At 55.7% G+C, this 22163-nt stretch overlaps 2 protein-coding genes across 3 annotated transcripts in view; one reads left to right on the forward strand and one right to left on the reverse strand.

Annotated features, from left to right (window-relative positions):
* Positions 1-660: 660 nt before the first annotated feature.
* Positions 661-7141, reverse strand: LOC144950250 (uncharacterized). Of its 2 annotated transcripts, none has more exons than XM_078880310.1 (2): positions 5333-7141; positions 661-878 (listed from the first exon to the last, which is right to left on the reverse strand). In XM_078880310.1, exons 1-2 carry the CDS (start codon positions 6983-6985, stop codon positions 867-869), a joined length of 1665 nt encoding a protein of 554 aa, XP_078736436.1. In that variant the 5' UTR covers positions 6986-7141; the 3' UTR covers positions 661-866. The 2 variants fall into 2 exon arrangements, with proteins under 2 accessions (XP_078736436.1, XP_078736437.1); XM_078880311.1 differs by having other exon boundaries at positions 5714-7139.
* A 12776-nt stretch (positions 7142-19917) lies between these two features.
* The window catches only part of LOC144950343 (uncharacterized), a 43701-nt gene continuing 41455 nt past the window's right edge, over positions 19918-22163 (forward strand). The window contains exon 1 of the mRNA XM_078880461.1: positions 19918-20069. The gene's annotated coding sequence lies outside the window, so the exon portion shown is untranslated. The remainder of the gene's footprint in view (positions 20070-22163) is intronic.

Below are 22163 nucleotides of genomic sequence, written 5' to 3' on the forward strand. Positions count from 1 at the left end.
AAGAGGCCAGGCAGGATAGGAGTCAGCCAGCAGTGGCCTGGTGCGTTCGTCTGCTGTCATTAGGGGGCGGTGACTGCCGCTGCTGCTGCTGTGTTTGTGTGAAATCCTCAGCCTCAAATGAGTACTTGGTCGAGCGGTGTGTAGTAAACATCGCCACCGGGGAGACAAAGGCGGCCGGACGTGGTGCTGGCCACCTATGGACTTCGTGTGCCGTGCCGGCCTTCGTAGCTTCTACTCGCTCTCATCACTTGCCCCAAAAGGTCCGCTTAGACTCGAGTGGGATTCCCAACCGAGGAGTGATTTGTTTGCGCTGTGATGTTTACATATGTAGAGAGGAGCCGACACGAGATTGCAGGGGTCTCGTCCTTTATTCCTTTCCTTCCATTCACACCTGTCGCCAGCCGTCCCAATCCCGTTCCCGCAAAAGGCCCCCCTTTCCCGCCCGTTCTCTCCTTATATCACCTCGATCACCCCTCCCCCTAACCCATCTATTGGTGGGAATCCTTCCCCTGACACCCCTACATCACCCCCCCCCCCCCCGGAGAAAAAATAACCGTCCTCGGTTCTGCCTCCCCCATGGACCATTTAAGTCTCCCCATGCCTCCCACCACTGACAGTGACGACAGCCCTTACCCCCCCCCACAACCATACAATGCAATATAACACAACAAATCAATTGCGCGGCCTGCCCAGGTCTCCAGCCAGCATCCCGTAACAGCCCGGACATCCACAGGCAGCAGATGACCGTGGCGGCCCCCTCCTTCGAAGGCCCTCTCGTCGCGGTCCCTGGTTCGGTGGTGCCGGTGTCGCCTTGCCTGGCGCCGCTGTCTCTCCGGCCCCCGCTCGTGCCGCCGCTCCGTCAGGCCTCACATGGGGTGCTGTAGGTGACAAGGGAACACAGGGCACCGAACCCCCTGCCGGTCGGCGCGTGGTGGTCGGCGACCTTGGCCTGGGTAGGGATGATGATGATGTTGGCAGTGATGTTGGTGGTGATGTTGGTGAAGATGACGGTGGAGAGATGTATGGCTTAAGGCGGGTGGGGTGTACAAACCATCGTCGCTTACCCAGTTGGACCTGGACGCACTGCGGTCGGAGTGCTTTGATGACCTCGACCGGCCCTTTCCAGGGTCGGTGCAGCTTTGGTGAGAGGCCAACCGGCACCTGAGGACAGTGTAGCCATGCCTGGTCCCCGACTTTAAAGGGCTTGGCTGTCACTGTCCTCTCCCGTATCCGTACATTACTCTCTTGGCTCGCGGCCGATGCGGCCTCGGCTGCTTGGCGGGCCTCTCTCAAATAAATGAGGGAGGTCTTTAGTGCCTTCGGCCATGCGTCGGCTCTTGCCGGAATGTCCGTCAGCTGCACCTCAATAGGCGGAACGGGATCCCGTCCGTACATCAGGAAAAACGGCGAGAACCCCGTCGCCGCGTGTGGGGCCACCCTGTACGCCGCTAAGACCGATGGAATGTGGAGGTCCCAGTCGGAATGGTTTTCGTCCACCACTTGGGACAGCATGGCCGCTATGGTGCGGTTAAGCCGCTCTACCATCCCATCGGTCTGGGGATGATATGGAGATGTTCGGACCTTTTTAGTGCCCAGGATAGAGCAGACGTCCTTCAATAGCTGTGAGGAGAAATTCCTGCCCTGATCCGTGAGCAACCGCTCCGGTGCCCCCTTATCAAGGACATAGCCTCCCACGAAGGCATCGGCGATGGTCTGTGCCGTTTGGTCCGGGAGGGCCCACGCCATCGGCCACCTCGTGCAGTACTCGACTCCGACCAACAGGTATTTATTTCCCCGTGGCGTGACCGGCAGCGGTCCCAAGATGTCCAACGCAACCAATTCGTTGACCCTGGTCACCGTGATGGGCTGTAGGGGCGCCCGGCTTACCCGGGGTGGCGGCTTTCGCCGCGCACATTCGACGCAGGTAGCGACCCATCGATGCACGTCAGCGGTCATACCTGGCCAAAAGTACCGACCCTGTAATGTGTGCAGTGTCTTCCGCCCTGCCAGGTGCAGCAGCTGGCGGCCGTGTACGTCCATAACCAATTGTTGACGCAGCGACTCCGGAACTACCAGGCATCGCCGGCGCCCTGTCGGGTCCCATCGCATGAGGAGATCCTCCCATACGATGTACTCCTCCCCCCCTGCCTCTGCTGAGGCGCGTAGTGTTCGCAGTGGGGCTTCCTCCAGCTGTAGCCGTCTCCAATCGTCCAAGGTCAGCCCCAGGTCGTGGTCGGTCAGCTGGACCTCACCCTGTGCGCCCTCCGCCGTGCGTACGGGAGCGATGACCGTCCCCTCCGGCCTCGCCTCCTTGCAGCGTGCCCCGCCTGTGGTGCATGCACAAGGGCCCTGGGGCACCAGTCGGGACAATGCGTCTGCGTTGGCATGTCTGGTCCCTTTGCGATGCACTACTTGGTACCTGTACTCCTGCAGGCGTTCTATCCATCTGGCCAGCTGGCCCGAAGGCTGGTCGATGCGGAGCGAATACTGCAAGGCCGCGTGGTCAGTGCGGACCGTAAATTTGCGACCATACAGGTAGGGTCGGAATTGCTGCACAAAGTGAACGACTGCCAGGAGTTCCCTACGTGTGACGCAGTAGCGCTGCTCCGCTGATGAAAGCACGCGACTACCATAGGCGATAACCACCTCCCGACCCTGCTGGACTTGCGACAAAACACTGCCGATGCCCACATCGCTGGCGTCCGTGTCCAGGATAAAGGGGAGGCCAAAATCCGGAAAGGCCAATGGTGGTGCATCTGTCAGACGTGAGCGCAGCTGCTGGAATGCCTCTTCCTCCAGAGGGCCCCAATAAAACCTCTGGTTCTTCGCCGTCAACACGTGCAAGGGCTTGGCAATGGTTGCGAAGTTGGGCACAAACCGGCGGTAGTAAGAAACGAAACCCACAAACCGGCGTACCTCCGGAACCGTTGTGGGAACAGCCCAGGCCCTCACGCAGGCCGTCTTTTCCGGGTCTGTAGCCACTCCCGACTCACTGACGACGTGGCCCAAGTAGCGTACCGACGACTGCATAAGGTGGCACTTCGACGGCTTGAGCTTCAAGTTCGCGTTCCGGAACCGCAGGAACACCTGACGCAATCGGTCAATGTGTTCCTCGAATGATCGGCTGAAAACAATGACGTCGTCCAGGTAGATGAGGCACGTTTCCCATTGGAGGCCTGCCAAGGCCAACTCCATTATGCGTTGGAACGTTGCCGGCGCCGTCTGGAGGCCCATAGGCAGGCAGTTGAACTCGAACAGGCCCTGTGGTGTCCGGAATGCTGTTTTAGGCCGGGAGTCCGCGTCTAGTGGGACCTGCCAGAACCCGGACAACAAATCCAGCGTACTGAAAAATTTTGCTCCCGCCAGTGCATCCAATGAGTCGTCGATACGTGGTAGGGGATATGCGTCGGCCAGCGTGACGGCATTGAGGCGTCGGAAGTCCACACAGAATCTCAGTGACCCATCTGACTTCTTGACTAGGACCACCGGTGCCCCCCAGGGACTCGAGGATGGAGAAATTATGTCGGCCTGCAGCATCTCCTGCACCGCTTGTTGAATGTGCCCTTTTTCCATTGGGCTCATTCTATATGTGTTTTGGCGCAGGGGTGCGGCATCTCCCGTGTTGATGTGGTGCTGTGACAGATTTGTGCGCCCTAGGTCGAACGGTCCCCGGCTGAACACGTCCGAGAACTCCTGCAATAACGAGTGCAGCTGCTGTTTCTGGTCGGGCGGCAATCCCGGCTCAGGCCCCGCCAGCTGGTCCATCCACGATTTGGCCCCTCTGTCCTCGGACTGGCTGATGCTGCCTACAAGCTCGGGCTCTGTCCCTGGGGCTCCTAGTGACAAGGGACTAACGTGGGCCAGAACTGTTCCCTCCTGCACCGTCGCTGTTCTATCGGAGGTGTTCAGCACCTGAATGAACAGATGCTGGTTCCTCTGTACAATAGTTTCGGCCCCCACCAGCGCATGACGATCCATGGCCGCTGACGCCGGAGACACCAGGATGGGTGAGTCTGGTCGGGCTGTCACGAGGGGGGACCGATATTGCAGCGGAACCAGCATCTGGGCTGCCGGGGGAATGGAGACAGACTTACTGACCAGAGCCTGCACGTAGGGTACACCCCGGCTGGCCCCCTCCGCCTTTAGGAAATGGAGATGCGTTCCCTGGACTTCCACCCGCCCATTGGCCAGATCGATTTTCATTGGCATCCGCCTCAGAAAGTCCGTCCCCAACAGGCAGGGTACGGGCAACGTTGCGGAGACAAGGATGGGTCCTGCTACCGAAAGCTGCCCAATCTGTATCGGGGCTTCAACCTGGCCCAGGAAGCCCATGCTGCCTCCATTTGCTGCAATGAACGTTGTCTTGACGGGGACTAAAGGTCGGATTTTATCCGGCAGCATTTCATGCATGGTGCTCGAGATGATCGTGGCTGATGCCCCCGTATCGACCAAGATACGTGCCGACACTCCCGCGATTTCACCGACCAGGACCGAGGTTCCTGACGTGGCCGCTACCACCCGCCTTGCCAGCTTCCTCCATTGTGTGGCTGAGTCCGGCCACTGACCAGGCGGCGTCTCGTTATCCTGTGGTGCATGGTGAAATGATGGGGGATGGGTGTGGATGGACTGAAGATGGGGTTCCTCCCTTTGGAGTGCGTCACAGCAGGGTGAACGCGCCCTTGTTACATAGTGTGGGCTTACCCCTGGGTTGCGGGCTGGGCTCTCTATGTAGTGCAAATTGCCCCCCCTAGGTGACGTAGGATGGGCCCCCCTTGTGGTGTGGGGGGGCCCCCCCCCCCATTGTAGGGGGCGGTGGGGACTGGGGGGTGGGCCTTCCCGTGAGCCCCTCCCTTTCCTTTGTCACGGGGGCGTGGTCCCCCTGGTTCCGTCTCGCTCTGTCGCAAAGCGGTGGTGAGGCGGGTCGTGGAATTGCTCCAGGGCGCAATGTCAATCGTGTGGGCTGCCTCCGCCCCCGGGCCGTTGCCCCTGGCAACTCGCCGGCGTTGCAGGTAACTGGTGACGTCACGCCCGCCGGCGACGTCACGCCCGCCGGTGACGTCACGCCCGCCCGCGAACCCACGCCCGCCCGCGAAACCACGCCCACCCGCGACGTCACGCCCGCCCGCGAAACCCCGCCCGCCCGCGAAACCACGCCCACCCGCGACGTCACGCCCGCCCGCGAACCCACGCCCGCCCGCGAAACCACGCCCGCCCGCGACGTCACGCCCGCCCGCGAAACCCCGCCCGCGCGCGACGTCACGCCCGGCATCGACGTCGCTGCCGGCCGCGACGTCACTTCCGCCCGCGACGTCACCTCCGCCCGCGACGTCACCTCCGTCCGCGACGTCCCTCCCGGCGTCGGCGCGACTCCCGGCGCGGTCCCCGGCCTCGGCGCGATCCCCGACGCGGTCCCTGGCCCCGGCGCGATTCCAGGCGCGGTCCACGGCCCCGGCGCAATTCCCGGCGCGATCCGCGACACCACTTCCGGCCGCGACGTCACTTCCGGACGCAACGTCACGTCCGTTCGCGACGCCACTCCGGGTCGCGATGCGACCACAGGCCCCGGCGCTATCCCCTTCCCCCGACCAGAACAGCGGGGACCGGGAAACGACACCACCGGCGCCCACCCCGAGGAGACTCCCGGTGAGTTCGCGGCGTCGGAATTGTAATTACCCGGCCCGCCCGAGAGGCCGGGTGGGACGGCGTCACTCGCCTGGCTCCTGTCGGCGTTCGGCCCCGGCAGGTTCCAGGTGACGTTGGCGGCCTCCGGCTCCGTGCGGCACCCCCTCGCCACATGCCCCTCGCGACCACAACGGTGGCAGACCCACGGGGCGTTGCGTCGGGGGGGCTCGGCGCGATGTTGTAGAGGCGGCTGCCAGCGACGCGGCGGCTGGTCCCTCTGCTCCGCCAGTCCCCGGATCGCCGCGTACACCTCCCGCAGCGATGGCTCCGTCTCAGACGTCGGCGGTCCGTCCCCAGATGCCCCACCGGCAGCCTGTGGTGACGGTGCAGGTTCGGCGGTTAGTGTCGCTGGACCAAGTAGCGCCGCGGCAACGGCTCGGCTGTTCCCCCCCGCCGCGCCAGCCACCGGGCCCACGGGTGGCGCCCGGCCCATGACCTGCTCGTGGGCTTGGATGGTCCGGGCAGCCCACAGCGAGGTGCGTTCTTCCGGCGTCACTACGGGCATTACAACGCCGGCGCGGCAAGCGTAGGCGATGAGGTGCTCGACCACGAGGTCCTCGAGCGCTTCTTCAGCCAGGCGAGGGAACGCTCTCCTCGCCAACACGAGCAGCGCCCCCCTGTAGGCTAAAGGGGATTCTTTAGCCCCTCGCTGGCGATCCTGGAACCGTTTAAAGGCTCCTTCCGCCGGGCAATAGATCTCCCCCAAAGCCTCGTAGGCCGCCTGTAGCGTGGACTTGCTGTGCGAGGGAAGGGAGGTGTAAGAGGAGAGTGCTTCTTTGCCCAGAACAGATGGCAGCGCTCGTAGGGCCTCTTCGTCTGTCCACTCGAGAGCGTGGAAGGCAGCCTCGAATCGGCGGACAAACTCCTCCCAATCTTCTTCCTCAGCCACAAACTTGTCGACGGGCCCCAGCCGACGCGGCCGTCCGGCCACCTGCTCTCCGTGTTGGGTGTTTAGCCCTGGGGGTTTTGGCGGGAGCGGCGGCGGCTGGCGAGACGAGGTTGGTTGCGGCTCCTGCCCGGCCGGCTGGTCGGCGTCCGGTTCCCGTGGCCTCTCCTCCCGTAGTACGCGTGGGGGTGGGGGTCCCGGTGCCGGCGGGCCCCCCATAGGGAGCCTCTGCAAGAGCTCCTGGAGCGCCCTCTCCACGCGGGCCATGCGGTCCTCCATGCGATCCTCCAGGCGATCCGGGCCCCCTTCTGCTGCTTCTGACAGCAGGCCCCCTTGTTGCCCAGGATGTGAAGGATCCCCGGCCCCTGCTTCCTCCTCCCTCGGCTCCCTCCCGCGAGGATTCTTCTTTGTAGCCATTAGGATCCCACCGCTGCCACCAAATGTAGAGAGGAGCCGACACGAGATTGCAGGGGTCTCGTCCTTTATTCCTTTCCTTCCATTCACACCTGTCGCCAGCCGTCCCAATCCCGTTCCCGCAAAAGGCCCCCCTTTCCCGCCCGTTCTCTCCTTATATCACCTCGATCACCCCTCCCCCTAACCCATCTATTGGTGGGAATCCTTCCCCTGACACCCCTACACATATTTGGCACAAATTTGGATCGTGATCTCCCCCCACCGCCCCCCCCCCCCCGGCACACAATCCCGCCCCCCACCCACACAATGGCCTCGTCTGGCGAATGACGTCACGCGGGGTCTTTAACGTGCGAGGTGACGGCAGCCGGTCTCGCGCGCGCTGGCGGTGGTGACCACCCTCAAGCACCACGTGTGTGCGCGTGCACCACCACGTGTACCACCACGTGTGTGCGCGTGCACCACCACCACGTGTGTGTGCCGTGTCGCGGTCGTCATCAACAGAGCAAAGTGCTCGCTTAACGACACTTTCCCCAACAGCCTGCGTAGGCTATCTTTTGGGGTGGGGGGGGGACTTTGTCTTTGTTCTGATAAGTCACCGATATTTGCCTAAGAATGCGTGACCGGAGGCGCTGTGGAGTGCGTGGCGGGGGGGGTGTCAGGGTTAAAGAAAACAGCAAAAAAACACCCAGCCACGCAATGCGAATGAAAAAGATCAAGACGAGTGAGGTACCAGAGGTCTGGTTCTTCACGTTCTGTAGATGCCACTGGTTCTTCACATTCTACAGATGCCACTCATTCTTTACGTTCTGTAGATGCCACTGGTTCTTCATGTTCTGTAGATGCCACTGGTTCTTCACGTTCTGTAGATGCCACTGGTTCTTCATGTTCTACAAAAGTGGATGCCACTGGTACTTCATGTTCTGCAGATGCCACTGGTTCTTTATGTTCTACAGATGTAGATGCCATTGGTTCTTCTACAGATGTAGATGCCACTGGTTCTTCATGTTCTACAGATCTAGATGCCACAGGTTCTTCACGTTCTGTAGATGCCACTGGTTCTTCACGTTCTGCAGATGCCACTGATTCTTCACGTTCTGTAGATGCCACTAGTTCTTCATGTTCTATAGCTGTATATGCCACTGGTTATTCACATTCTGCAGATGTAGATGCCACTGGTTCTTCAGTTCTTGAGATGTAGATGCTATTGGTTCTTCAGGTTCATCAGATGTAGATGCCACTGGTTCTTCAGTTCTTGAGATGTAGATGCCATTGGTTCTTCAGGTTCATCATATGTAGATGCCCCCACCGCCATCTATTACGACTCTCGGTCCGAACGGCCAACTGGACATATGGATAAGGTTTGATCGTATCTCTGAAAGTTCGTAAATCGAATGTTCGTAAGTAGAAGATTGCCTTCATAATCAACGATTTTTGGGTTTAGATCGCGTTATTTATAAATGTGTCGTAACCCTCCACCACCCGACACGGCCAATCAGTAAAAAAAGTGTCACGTTGACAAAAGACAAATAGTTCACTGCTTTAGCCCACCGGTGTGTTGAAGCGTGAAACCACAACATTTACAATTTGAGTACGACGTTTCGCTGGTAATTGCATCCAGCATCATCGGGCAATTCGCCAGAATGGTGAGGCTCTGCTGTGTCTCCCGTTCTTATATAGAGCAGCAGCAGGGTGACGTCATCATTAACTCATTAACTCATCAGGTGCAAAGATTTGAGGGGGGGGGGGGTAAAGCAGTGAACTATTTGTCTTTTGTCAACGTGACACTTTTTTTACTGATTGGCCGTGTCGGGTGGTGGAGGGTTACGACACATTTATAAATAACGCGATCTAAACCCAAAAATCGTTCATTATGAACAATATTGGTCGCGAAAGCCTACGTGTTAAACAGAAGATTGCCTGTTCACCTTAACATTTATATGTAATGACGACTTGACACACTTCTCTTGAGATGGCACTTTATTGAAGACACGTTCACTTGACGTCAGGCAGAGACCCTACTGCAACAGCCCCAAGTCTCCTGAGCATCTCCCTTTTATACCAACACGAGGCCACGCCCCCCTTCTCGATCCGTCTCTTTGACTCTGGTCGCTCGCTCCACCGGCAGACTCCACCGTCCTCTTCCGTCACCTGACCTCGCTCCCTTCTCAATAATTGCTGTAGCCACAAGTCCCTTCGCACTCACAACTGATACCCCTGTCATTACTTCCTGTGGCCACTAGTGCATTCGCACTGTAGGCTGACTTTCCTATCATTACCTCCCGTGGCCACTAGTCCAGCTTAACACACCACATGTAGGCTCTACTGTCATTACATCACGCCCCCCCCCCTTCTTAAAAATATAGCCTTCCCAGCTAATACCAAGACTTTTAAAAAAGACTAAAAATTCAACAATTATGGCAGAATGACAAGCGACATCTGCATCAAAAAGAATCCATCGCTCAACTATAGAAACCAACAACAACACAAGATGACGAGTGAGTGGTGGAAGCAACCTCCCACAAACAACAACAACTGCACCGGGGTACACACACAAATAATGTTTGGCCTTGGGAATCGAAAATCCACTTCGTGGTTTGGAGAGCCGCAATCGCAGCCGTAAAACTGTCGACCGGGTCCTTCACGCCGGTCCAGCGCACGTGGCAGTCTTGTGGGCCTCTGAGAATCAAAGGGTCGCATTCTGTCGGCGGCACAACACATATCCCAGGTTGCATAATAATCCCGGACGAATACCCTGGCACGTCGGACACACCAGACCCCGGCCACACAGGATATGGAGATGGGCGGGGATGGATGTATGGTTTGAGACGCGATGGTGGACAAACCAATGGTGACGCCCCGCCTGTACTCGCACGCACTGAGGCCGATGCACTTCCACAATCTCGACCAGTCCCCGCCACGGGCGGTGCAACTTAGGCGATGTCTGCAGTGGCACATGCGGACAATGCAGCCATGCTCTGTCACCGACAGCCCAAGGAAGCACGTGCTTGATCCGCTCTACACTCTTCTCATTAGGGGCCTGTGTCGGGGCAGTATTTTCCATTGCCGCAGCACGTGCCTCCGACACTCGCCCGAGCGCAACCTGCCGTGGCACGGTTACGTCCCGCTTTTGTTTCCTTGAAGCCGCACCCAGTTGAATGCTATGGCGGCCCCGTGCTCCCGCCCACACATCAGAGAAAAAATAAACTGGCACTCAACAACGCGTCCAGCAAATCGTCCACACACGGAAGCGGCATGCACCAGCCACTGCTACCATGTTCAGTTTACGGAAGTCAACACAGAACCTCAGACTACCGTCTGACTTTTCCATCAGCACCACAGGGGCACCACAAGGACTGGTCGACGCCGATATTATATCCGCCGCCAACATTTCTTCCACCACTTGTTCACACGTTTCTTCTCCATCGGACACATCCGATATGATTTCTGGCGAACAGAGCTGCGTCTCCCGTATAAATATGGTGCTGCAATAGAGAAGTACGACCGATGTCGAACTTGCTTTTACAGAAAATATCTGAAACTGCAGCAACGACTTCAATTCGCCCCATTGTGCCTTAGACAAATCAGGATTCTCGTTACAAAGGGCTTCTGTCCACGTTTCATCTGACCCGGCTCTCTCCTCCATCGCTCCCGCGATCTGTCACCAGGTCTCCCGCCTCGCAACACGTGGGCATCACGTGGGTCAATACGGTACCTGCTTGGACCACAGCCGTCCTTCTACCTACATTCAACACTTGCAGGAACGGCTATTGGTCCGCTCTTCAGGTCGTCTGTGTACCCGCCAGCGTAAGCTCACGGGCCCCACTGTTGGACGGCGTCAGGAGAACCGCCGCATCTGGGTCGGCCGAATGCAACCGCTTGCGGTACCGCAAGGGACCCAACATCTGTATGCTCAGCGGGATCTCTACCAACTTCCTCATCAAGGCCTGAATCGCAACGTTTGTACCCGCCTCCCTTCCAATAGGATCCAATAAAGACAACCGCTGACCCAACGGCATCTCTATACACTTCTGATCCGTCATATTTTTGAGGGGCATTCTATTTGAAAAGTTGGTGTCCCACAGATAGCCCGCGTTTTTGAAATCACAACGGGCCCTGACACGGCAATCCCCCCCAATCCTTACACACACTTCAACCTGGCCCATGATCTCCATGCTTGCTCCATTGAATGCCCGACTTGGGCCATCCGCCCAGAGTCGAATCCCGCCATTCACCCACGACCAACGCAACCGACGCAACCAACGCAACCGACGAAGGATGCAAGGTGACCATGGAGCCCAGGGGATGCGACTGCCTAGATGTGTGAGGTGACGTTTCGGGTCGGGTGTCTGTGGTGTCGCGACTTGCCTTCCGTAGTTATGGAGTAGCCGCCGGCGAGAAGACGGACGCCGATGACGTCGTTGTCCGAGCGTCGCTCCGACATCCCTGCGCGATGTGCCTCGGTTGACCGCACCTGAACCAGGCGATGCTGGGCCCTCATTGCGGAGCAGTCACCTCCCCCCTTGGTCCACATCCTTGAGGCCGTCGCAAAGTCTCCCCCCGGCGTCGAGCCCACCCGTGTACCGCCGCCGTCACCTCCTCCCACAGCTCCGGATCCTCCTCCGTTGATGTCCCCGCAGTCCCTGCTGACCGGACTGTCGAGGCCTCACCCAACATCGGGTCACCCAACCATGCCACCACACGAGGTCGCCGGTTCACCCCCTCGTGCGCCTGCAGGCATCGGGCCACCCATAGGAAAGTCTGCGCAACCTCGTCCACAATTGGCAGCACGACTGCCATCTCCTGCACCAGCACCAGCATTTTCTCCATCGCCAGATAATCCAGCGCCATCTCGTTCAGCCACGAGTATGCTACCTGGCTCAGCGCTATCAATGTGCTGTGATAACCGAAGGGCATCTCGGCCTCCCCTCACCTCCGCTGCAGGAACTTTTTCCGTGCATTTGACGGGGAATCGAACACAGCCGCCATTTCAGGAGAAAGGGGGTTTTTTCCGTAGCCCTTCGCTCCTCCGGCACAACAAGGAACACCGCGAGGGCGTCGTCGTCAAGGGCGGTAGGCAGGGCTCCCAGCGCTTCCCTTTTCGACCATCCAATGGCTTGATAGGCTTCTGGTGAAGGTGCCCCAGTCGCCTTCCACTACTACGAATTATTTTACAGGCATCATCCGCCGTGGGTGGTCAGTTGTTCTTTCCCACGCCGCTGGAGCTGTAGTTTCTTCGGCGGCCATTTGGTTAACTCGCGAAATGGCGGCTTTTGGTTGAGCAGTTTCCACCGTGGCGACTCCCACCGTGCTCTCCGCTGTTCCTCCTCTTGCCGCAGCCACGGCAAGCTGCACGGTGAGCTGCGAGACCCCTGCTAACAGCCAGTCCAGCCATCCCGTTACCTCGTCCCACTTTTCGTGTATTTGTTTCTGTCGGCCGGCCCCCTCTCTCCTCGTTACCGCCGCCGCTCCCTTTTATACCAACACGAGGCCACGCCCCCCTTCCCGAACCTTCTCGCTGACTCTGGACGCTCGCTCCACCGGCAAACTCCACGGCCTCTTCCATCACCTGACCACACTCCCTTCTCGATCATTCCCGTAGCCACCAGTCTCTCCGCACTCACAACTGACTCCCCTGTCATTACCTCCCGTAGCCACCAGTCCCTTCGCACTCACAACTGACTCCCCTGTCATTACCTCCCGTAGCCACCAGTCCCTTCGCACTCACAACTGATACCCCTGTCATTACCTCCCATGGCCACCAGTCCCTTCGCACTCACAACTGACTCCCCTGTCATTACCTCCCGTGGCCACCAGTCCCTTCGCACTCACAACTGACTCCCCTGTCATTACCTCCCGTAGCCACCAGTCCCTTCTCACAACTGACTCCCCTTTCTTTACCTCCCGTGGCCACCAGTCCCTTCGCACTCACAACTGACTCCCCTGTCATTACCTCCCATAGCCACCAGTCCCTTCGCACTCACAGCTGACTCCCCTGTCATTACCTCCCGTAGCCACCAGTCCCTTCTCACAACTGACTCCCCTTTCTTTACCTCCCGTGGCCACCAGTCCCTTCGCACTCACAACTGACTCCCCTGTCATTACCTCCCATAGCCACCAGTCTCTTCGCACTCACAACTGACTCCCCTGTCATTACCTCCCGTAGCCACCAGTCCCTCCGCACTCACAACTGACTCCCCTGTCATTACCTCCCGTGGCCACCAGTCCCTTCGCACTCACAACTGACTCCCCTGTCATTACCTCCCATAGCCACCAGTCCCTTCGCACTCACAGCTGACTCCCCTGTCATTACCTTTCGTAGCCACCAGTCCCTTCTCACAACTGACTCCCCTTTCTTTACCTCCCGTGGCCACCAGTCCCTTCGCACTCACAACTGACTCCCCTGTCATTACCTCCCGTAGCCACCAGTCCCTTCCTTCTCACAACTGACTCCCCTTTCTTTACCGACCGTAGCCACCAGTCCCTTCGCACTCACAACTGACTCCCCTGTCATTACCTCCCGTAGCCACCAGTCCCTCCGCACTCACTTCGGATACCCCTGTCATTACCTCCCGTGGCCACTAGTTCACTCACACCGCATGTAGGCTCTACTGTCATTACATATACACACGGAATACTTGATGTCTCGGACAATGGGCCGTCTTCATATTACCATGCAGTACGAGCAAATGTTTTCAATGTATTGTAACCGGTATTGGCCAAATCAACTTACCTAATGCTAAACTAATAACAATGTACATTTATAAAGCGCTCTTAAGCGATCGTTCTCAGGACGCGATGCATGGGAAGGTGTAAATCGTTCAACATCACGCAAGGTAAGAAGAAGTGAGAGAGACGGTTTGAACATAACTAAAGAGAAAGAAAGAGAAAGCCATTTTAAACAAAGACGTTTTTCGTGGAGATTTGAAGATGTGTCAGAGACTTGGAAGTCCCCTGACCTCGAAGGGGCAGCGAGCTCCAGAGTTGAGGTGCCGCACTTGCCAAGGCGCCTTGACCACCCACAGGTGCGCACCTGCAATTCATTGAATTGGGATCAAAAGTCAAATGTCCCGCATACTGAACAGCCTTGACGGACTGTTGGGGCAAGTGCTGTTAGCGAGTAGCAGCGCCTTATGGAGGCCGGCACCGTGGCTCACAAGTGTGGCAATTAGTTACTAATTCTAGATTTGAAGCTTTCGTGACTGCAAGGATTCATATTCTTAGGTTTTTTTCGGTAAAGTCACGTAGGTAAAAAAATAAAATTAATAAAAGTAAAATAAAAATAAAATAAAAATCACGACGTTTCGGAGGCAACACAAGCTTCCGTCTTCAAGTGGAACCGTCACAGCACGATAGCTCACTTGATACAGCTATCACTTGATACAGCTATCACTTGATACAGCTATCGTGCTGTGACGGTTCTACCTGAAGACGGAAGCTTGTGTTGCCTCCGAAACGTCGTGATTTTTATTTTATTTTTATTTTACTTTTATAAATTTTTTACCTACGTGACTTTACCGAAAAAACCTAAGAATTAGTTACTGGTCCAGCGCTAATCGGTGTGTTTGGAGAGCAAATCCACGCTGTTTACAATTCGCTTACCGTGACGTTTCTGGCCAATCGCCTGATGAAGCTGGGTGTCATAAGGGGCCGTCCATAAATTACGTCACGCACCTAGGGGGGGTGAGACATTTGTGACGATGTGTGACGAGGGGGGGGAGGGTTTGAGAAATGTGACGTCACATCAAAATGCGCAACTTTAAATAAATATAGACAACACGTTCTACTTAATTAAATATACTTTTTTTTATAAATGTTTTCTCCTACAACATCAGAGTGCAGCGCCACATTAAATATGCACTACAATGACAATAGTTTAAAGCGATTTGAAGCATGTTTTATTTTTTTTGGGGGGGGGGGCAGAGCTTTGTGACGTCATATTTAAAGGGGGGGGTCTGACTTTTTGTGACGCCGTGTGACGATGGGGGGGGGGTCAAAAATCGTCCAAAATCGCGTGACGTCATTTATGGACGGCCCCTAACTAGCGAAACGCTCTTACGCACTCACTCACACTCTTACTCACAAAGATCCCCCGTATAGCCTGTAACCGACTGTAGGGGCAAGTGCTGTTAGCGAGCACCTGTGAAGGCCGGCACTGTGGCACACGGGGGGGTGGGTGGCCAGCGCCACGCCCAGCCGCCTTTGTCTCCCTCGTGGAGATGTTTACACAGGACCGGTTCAGATGATCGTCACCGGTGTTGGTGACCGTGAGCTGGAATCGAACTCGGGTCGTCAGGTTCCGGCCAGCACTCCCCAGCACTCTTCACGCGACAAGAGGTCAAGAAACAGCATCAGCTGTTCGGAACGCAAAGCAGGAAAAGCGCACCACAACTGGAATGTCCACATGCCAAGGTGACATCGAACATTCCGATTCTCGTTAGAATTCAGCATCACAGGAAACTGAACTGTGTAACTTTTTTCTTTCATTGCTACCAGATGTAATGGCCCCACTTTGCCGCTTATTTAGCTCTTTTTCCAGAAGCCACGTTTTTATCACAAATGATGGGGCTCCAACGAAGTGGGGCTTCATTGCGGGGACATTTAACGCAGCGGCCAAATAACTCTGAACGCGTGATGTCGACCACGTGGGGAGAGAAAGAGACGCGCCAGCTCCGAATTTTGAACAGGCCTTCGGTCGGGATCGAAGCCACGACCTTCCTGTATACCAGGCGAGGGAGTTAACATCTCATAGCCACCGTGATGATGATGAGAGAGAGAGAGACACGCAAACTCCAAATATACAGCAGCAGGCGTCAGGGTCGGGATCGAACCCACGACCTCCTGTACACCAGGCAAGGGAGTTAACATCTCCTAGCCACCGTGCGAGAAGGAGCCGCAAACGAAGGTGGCAGCAGCAACCACGTGGCAAGGAGCCGGCGCAAACCAACAATTTCCCAAGCTCTGCGATCCTCTTTATATGATTATTATTACGAAGGTGTCATCGGACATTTAGTGCTGCCCTTTGTGTTCAGTTTGTTGTACTTCCACAACCCCCGCACCTCCGATTAGCACGGTTGGCTACGTACGATGTGAAACAAGTTCAACATGCATACACACTACACTATTATACACTACTATACACTACACTATACACTACACTATACACTACACTACTATACACTACAATATATACTACACTATTATACACTACACTATACACTACACTATTATACACTACTATACACTACACTATACACTACACTATACACTACACTACTATACACTACAATATATACTACACTATTATACACTATACACTACACTATTATACACTACTATACACTACACTATACACTACACTATACACTACACTACTATACACTACACTATATACTACACTATTATATACTACACTACACACTACACTATTATACACTACTATACACTACACTACTATACACTACACTATACACTACAATATACACTACACTACTATACACTACAATATACACTACACTATTATTACCCCGAGCTCTCAATACTCTGATAGTGCGCTGTCTTTGAGTTGTACGCCTTTTGGCGTCATCTGGTCCAACACCAATGGAGACTAGGCTCTAAGAAAAGCTGTCTCGGGTGTGGACCAATCAACTTCAAGGACAGTGCATATCATTATCAGAGTTGTTTCTTTTTGTTTGCATTTTGACTGCTTGTGTTGTGGTTATTGCAAACATGATCCTTTGTATAAAGGTGTCAGTTTTTGTACCAGTTGAAAGGGTAAAAACCTATTACTACTATTATACACTATACACTACTATACACTACACTATACACTACACTACTATACACTACACTATACACTACACTACTATACACTACACTATACACTACACTATACACCACACTATACTATACACTACACTACTATACACTACACTATTATACACTACTATACACTACACTATACACTACACTACTATACACTACACTATACACTACACTACTATACACTACACTATACACTACACTATACACCACACTATACTATACACTACACTACTATACACTACACTATTATACACTACTATACAATACACTATACACTACACTACTATACACTACACTATTATACACTACTATACACTACACTATCATACACTACTATACACTACACTATACACTACATCACTATACCACATTGAAAACTCATTTCTTTACAAATGCTTCTCGTTGTTGTGTTAAGTTTGTTCCCCCCCTCCCGCACCTCCAATTAGCACGGTGGGCTACGTACGGTGCGAAAGAAGTTCAACGTACATACACACTACACTATTATACACTACACTATACACTACTATACACTACACTATACACTACACTATACACTACATCACGGTGGGCTACGTACGGTGCGAAAGAAGTTCAACGTACAGCGCCGAGAAAACGTTTGTGAACTTTTTTTTTACAAAATTCAAACCAAAAACGTTATTAGATATTGATCAAAGTCCTAAAAATAGACAGAGATAATCTGATTAAACAAATCACGCGACCACGTGATGCTCTTTTAACATTTATTCATCCTCAAATGATTGAAAATTCAATGTCCGTGAACTTTGAGATTCTTGAGAAGCATTGACTCCAGCTCGACGTTTCCTGTAACCGTTGGGGGGCCGTCCATAAATGACGTCACGCACCTATGGGGGGGGGGGGGGGTGAGACATTTGTGACGATGTGTGACGAGGGGGGGGGGGGTGAGAAATGTGACGTCACATCAAAATGCGCAACTTTAAATAAATGTAGACACCACGTTCTACCTAAGTAAATATACTTTTTAATAAATGTTTTCTCCTACAACATCAGAGTGCAGCGCCACATTAAATATGCACTACAATGACAATAGTTTAAAGCGATTTGAAGCATGTTTTATATTTTTGTGGGGGGGGGGCAGAGCTTTGTGACGTCATATTTGAGGGGGGGGGGTCTGACTTTTAGTGACGCTGTGTGACGAGGGCGGGGGGGGGTCAGAAATCGTCCAAAATCGCGTGACGTCATTTATGGACGGCCCCTCAGGACCTCCTCCCACCATTAACCGGCGTGGTGAAGTATGGTCACACAACCCCGCATGGATAAAGTCCTCTGAATTCCTGAGCGAGCTGTCAATCACGCTTACAAGCCCCTCCCCAACTACCCCCCCCCACACCCCTCCCCCCCTCCCAATTCATTTGCATAAAAAGCCACCGCCCCCCTTATTTGCATAATTCCGCCTGGGGAAACACCCGCACGTGGCCTGCTGGTGACGTCACCGGCGGTCTCGCGCCGGGTGGGGGTGGAAAGGATTGGGGGGGGGTGGAGTCAGACGGGGCGGGGGGCGGAAAAGGGCGTGGCCTGTACCCACACTCGGGAGTTGATTGGCTGGTGGGAAAACAGGGCGGGGCAATTTGCATGTGAGGGGTGTAGGAGTGGTGGTGCAGCGGTTAGCGCCAGCTGCCTTCGCCGCGTTAGAAGCCGTCCCCACCCGAGTTCGATTCCCGCTCGCGTCCACCAACTCGGCCTGCGACGATGATCTTGAACCGGGTCCTGGGCCTCCCCTAGGTCGACTCAGCCTTCGAACGGGTAACCCGCTGCCGATGCGTGAACATCGCCACTCGGGATAACAAAGACGCCCCCCCCCCAACGGGGCGTGGCGTCCTCGTGTGCCCGTGGGGGTTGCCCGCATTCTTTCTGTTGCCCGCCTTCGCTAGCGTTGCTCGCCTACAAACAGCCCTTTCCAGAGGCTACTTTTGCCTTGTGTAAAGGGGGCGGTGGCCTCTAGCGCAGGCTGCGTGTTGATTGGGCAGGTGGTGGTCAGCTGGGGTGGAGGGGGTGGGGCCATCGGAGGTAATTTGCATGCGGCGGTTGGGTGGGGGGCGTGGCCTCAGCAGCAGCAGCTGGGCCGGAGAGTCGAGGAAGCATTGAGGAAGGGGCTGTCTGGGTGAGCGGCTGGGTGAGCGAGTCGGTGAGTGGCTGGGTGAGCGAGTCGGTGAGTGGCTGGGTGAGCGAGTCGGTGAGTGGCTGGGTGAGCGAGTCGGTGAGTGGCTGGGTGAGCGGCTGGGCGAGCGAGTCGGTGAGTGGCTGGGTGAGCGAGTCGGTGAGTGGCTGGGTGTGCGAGTCGGTGAGTGGCTGGGTGAGCGAGTCGGTGAGTGGCTGGGTGAGCGGCTGGGCGAGCGGCTGGGCGAGCGAGTCGGTGAGTGGCTGGGTGAGCGGCTGGGCGAGCGAGTCGGTGAGTGGCTGGGTGAGTGAGTGGCTGGGTGTGCGAGTCGGTGAGTGGCTGGGTGAGCGAGTCGGTGAGTGGCTGGGTGAGCGGCTGGGCGAGCGGCTGGGCGAGCGAGTCGGTGAGTGGCTGGGTGAGCGGCTGGGCGAGCGAGTCGGTGAGTGGCTGGGTGAGTGAGTGGCTGGGTGTGCGAGTCGGTGAGTGGCTGGGTGAGCGAGTCGGTGAGTGGCTGTCTGGGTGAGTGAGTGGGTGGGTGAGTGGCTGGGTAAGTGGCTGGGTGAGCGAGTTGATGAGTGAGTGGGTGAGTGGCTGCCTGGGTGAGCGAGTCGGTGAGTGAGTCGGTGAGTGGCTTGCTGGGTGAGTGAGTGGCTGGGTGAGCGAGTTGGTGAGTGAGTGGGTGACTGGCTTGCTGGGTGAGTGAGTGGCTGGGGGAGCGAGTTTGTGAGTGAGTCGGTGAGTGGCTGTCTGGGTGAGTGGCTGGGTGAGCGAGTTGGTGGGTGAGTGGCTGTCTGGGTGAGTGGCTGGGTGAGTGGCTGGGTGAGTGGCTGGGTGAGTGAGTGGCTTGGTGAGTGGCTGGCTGGGTGAGTGGCTGGCTGGGTGAGTGAGTGGCTGGGTGAGCGAGTGGGTGAGCGAGTTGGTGAGTGGCTGGGTGGGCGAGTGGGTGAGCAAGTGGCTGGTTTACTCGACAGAGACGGAGCTCTCGGAGGGTGGAGGAAGAAGAAGAGGAGGAGGGGGGGAGACTGAAGTGGTTGCAGGAGACGGGGGCGAGGAACTGAGAGGCAACACGAAAGCGGCTGCGGCTGCGTGAAGACGCCAAGTTGAAGGGGAGCTGATTCCAGCCTCGTGGTGAGTAACAGGACAATACGCGACCCGCGCCGAGACTAACACCACCACCATCACCACCGTCACCACCAACTCCTGGTGCTGTCACTCTGCTGCCTCACTGTGAGTCGGAATCAGCATCAGCACTGTCGACACCACCACAATCCCTCTGTAACGTGGCAATGTACCGCCGCAACCATTCCTGTGTCATTGTGGTCGTCCCATCGTCGTCGTCATCTACAGGACACTTCGCACACCACTCACCGACCCACTCACTCACCTACCCACTCACTCACCTACCCACTCATCCACTCACTCAGCTACCCACTCACTCACCTACCCACTCACTCACCTACCCACACACTCACCTACCCACACACTCACCTACCCACACACTCACCTACTCACTCACCTACCCACTCACCTAGCCACTCACCTACGCACTCACCTAGCCACTCACTCACCTACCCACTCACCTACCCACTCACTCACCTACCCACTCACCTACCCACCCTCTCACCCACTCACTCACCTACCCACTCACCTACCCACTCACTACCCACCCACTCACCTACCCACTCATCTACCCACTCACCTACCAACTCACCTACCCACTCACCCACCCTCTCACCCACCCTCTCACTCATTTACCCACTCACCTACCCACCCACTCACCTACCCACCCACTCACCTACCCAGTCACTGGGCCACTTCAGAGTATAATTGTCTGAGTGTTGAACTTTACGCTCACACTCCGGGAGCCGCCCTGAGAACTTGTGTACAGTGCCAAGGGCTAAACACAAACCACCAAACGGACAGCAACAAAGAGCAGGTTACTCGAGTGGAGCAATGTTTGTTTAGTTGAAGAGCTTTGGGAAACCAGAGACGATTAACTAATCAGAGAAGTATTGTTATCTGCAGTGATGCGAGTGATTGGGCGAGTGGCTGGGTGAGTGAATGAGTAGATGAGTGAGTGGGTGGGTAGGTGAGTGGGTAGGTAGGTGAGTGGGTAGGTGATTGAGTGGGTGAGTGGATAGGTGAGTGAGTAGATGAGTGAGTGGGTGGGTATGTGAGTGGGTAGGTGAGTGGGTAGGTGAGTGGGTGGGTGAGTGGGTGAGTGAGTGAGTAGATGAGTGAGTGGGTAGGTGGGTAAGTGGGTGGGTAGGTGAGTGGGTAGGTGAGTGAGTGGGTAGGTGAGTGAGTGGGTAGATGAGTGAGTGGGTAGATGAGTGAGTGGGTAGATGAGTGAGTAGATGAGTGAGTGGGTAGGTGAGTATGTGAATGGGTAGATGAGTGAGTGGGTAGATGAGTGGGTAGGTGAGTGAATGGGTGAGTGGGTAAGAGGAGTGAGTGGGTAGGTGAGTGAGTAGGTGAGTATGTGAATGGGTAGATGAGTGAGTGGGTAGATGGGTGAGTGGGTAGATGAGTGGGTAGGTGAGTGAATGGGTGAGTGGGTAAGAGGAGTGAGTGGGTAGGTGAGTGAGTAGGTGAGTATGTGAATGGGTAGATGAGTGAGTGGGTAGATGGGTGAGTGGGTAGATGAGTGGGTAGGTGAGTGAATGGGTGAGTGGGTAAGAGGAGTGAGTGGGTAGGTGAGTGAGTAGGTGAGTATGTGAATGGGTAGATGAGTGAGTGAGTAGATGAGTGAGTGGGTAGGTGGGTGAGTGGGTGGGTAGGTGAGTGGGTAGGTGAGTGAGTGGGTAGGTGAGTGAGTGGGTAGATGAGTGAGTGGGTAGATGAGTGAGTGGGTAGATGAGTGAGTAGATGAGTGAGTGGGTAGGTGAGTATGTGAATGGGTAGATGAGTGAGTGGGTAGATGGGTGAGTGGGTAGATGAGTGGGTAGGTGAGTGAATGGGTGAGTGGGTAAGAGGAGTGAGTGGGTAGGTGAGTGAGTAGGTGAGTGTGAATGGGTAGATGAGTGAGTGGGTAGATGGGTGAGTGGGTAGATGAGTGGGTAGGTGAGTGAATGGGTGAGTGGGTAAGAGGAGTGAGTGGGTAGGTGAGTGAGTAGGTGAGTATGTGAATGGGTAGATGAGTGAGTGGGTAGGTGGGTAAGTGGGTGGGTAGGTGAGTGGGTAGGTGAGTGAGTGGGTAGGTGAGTGAGTGGGTAGATGAGT

This window comes from Lampetra fluviatilis, chromosome 57 (assembly GCF_964198595.1).
Source record: "Lampetra fluviatilis chromosome 57, kcLamFluv1.1, whole genome shotgun sequence".
Taxonomy (NCBI): domain Eukaryota; kingdom Metazoa; phylum Chordata; class Hyperoartia; order Petromyzontiformes; family Petromyzontidae; genus Lampetra; species Lampetra fluviatilis.

Excerpts from the sequence above, each read along its gene's own strand:
- LOC144950250 (XM_078880310.1), bottom strand. The coding sequence starts at position 6,985 with ATGGCTACAAAGAAGAATCCTCGCGGGAGGGAGCCGAGGGAGGAGGAA.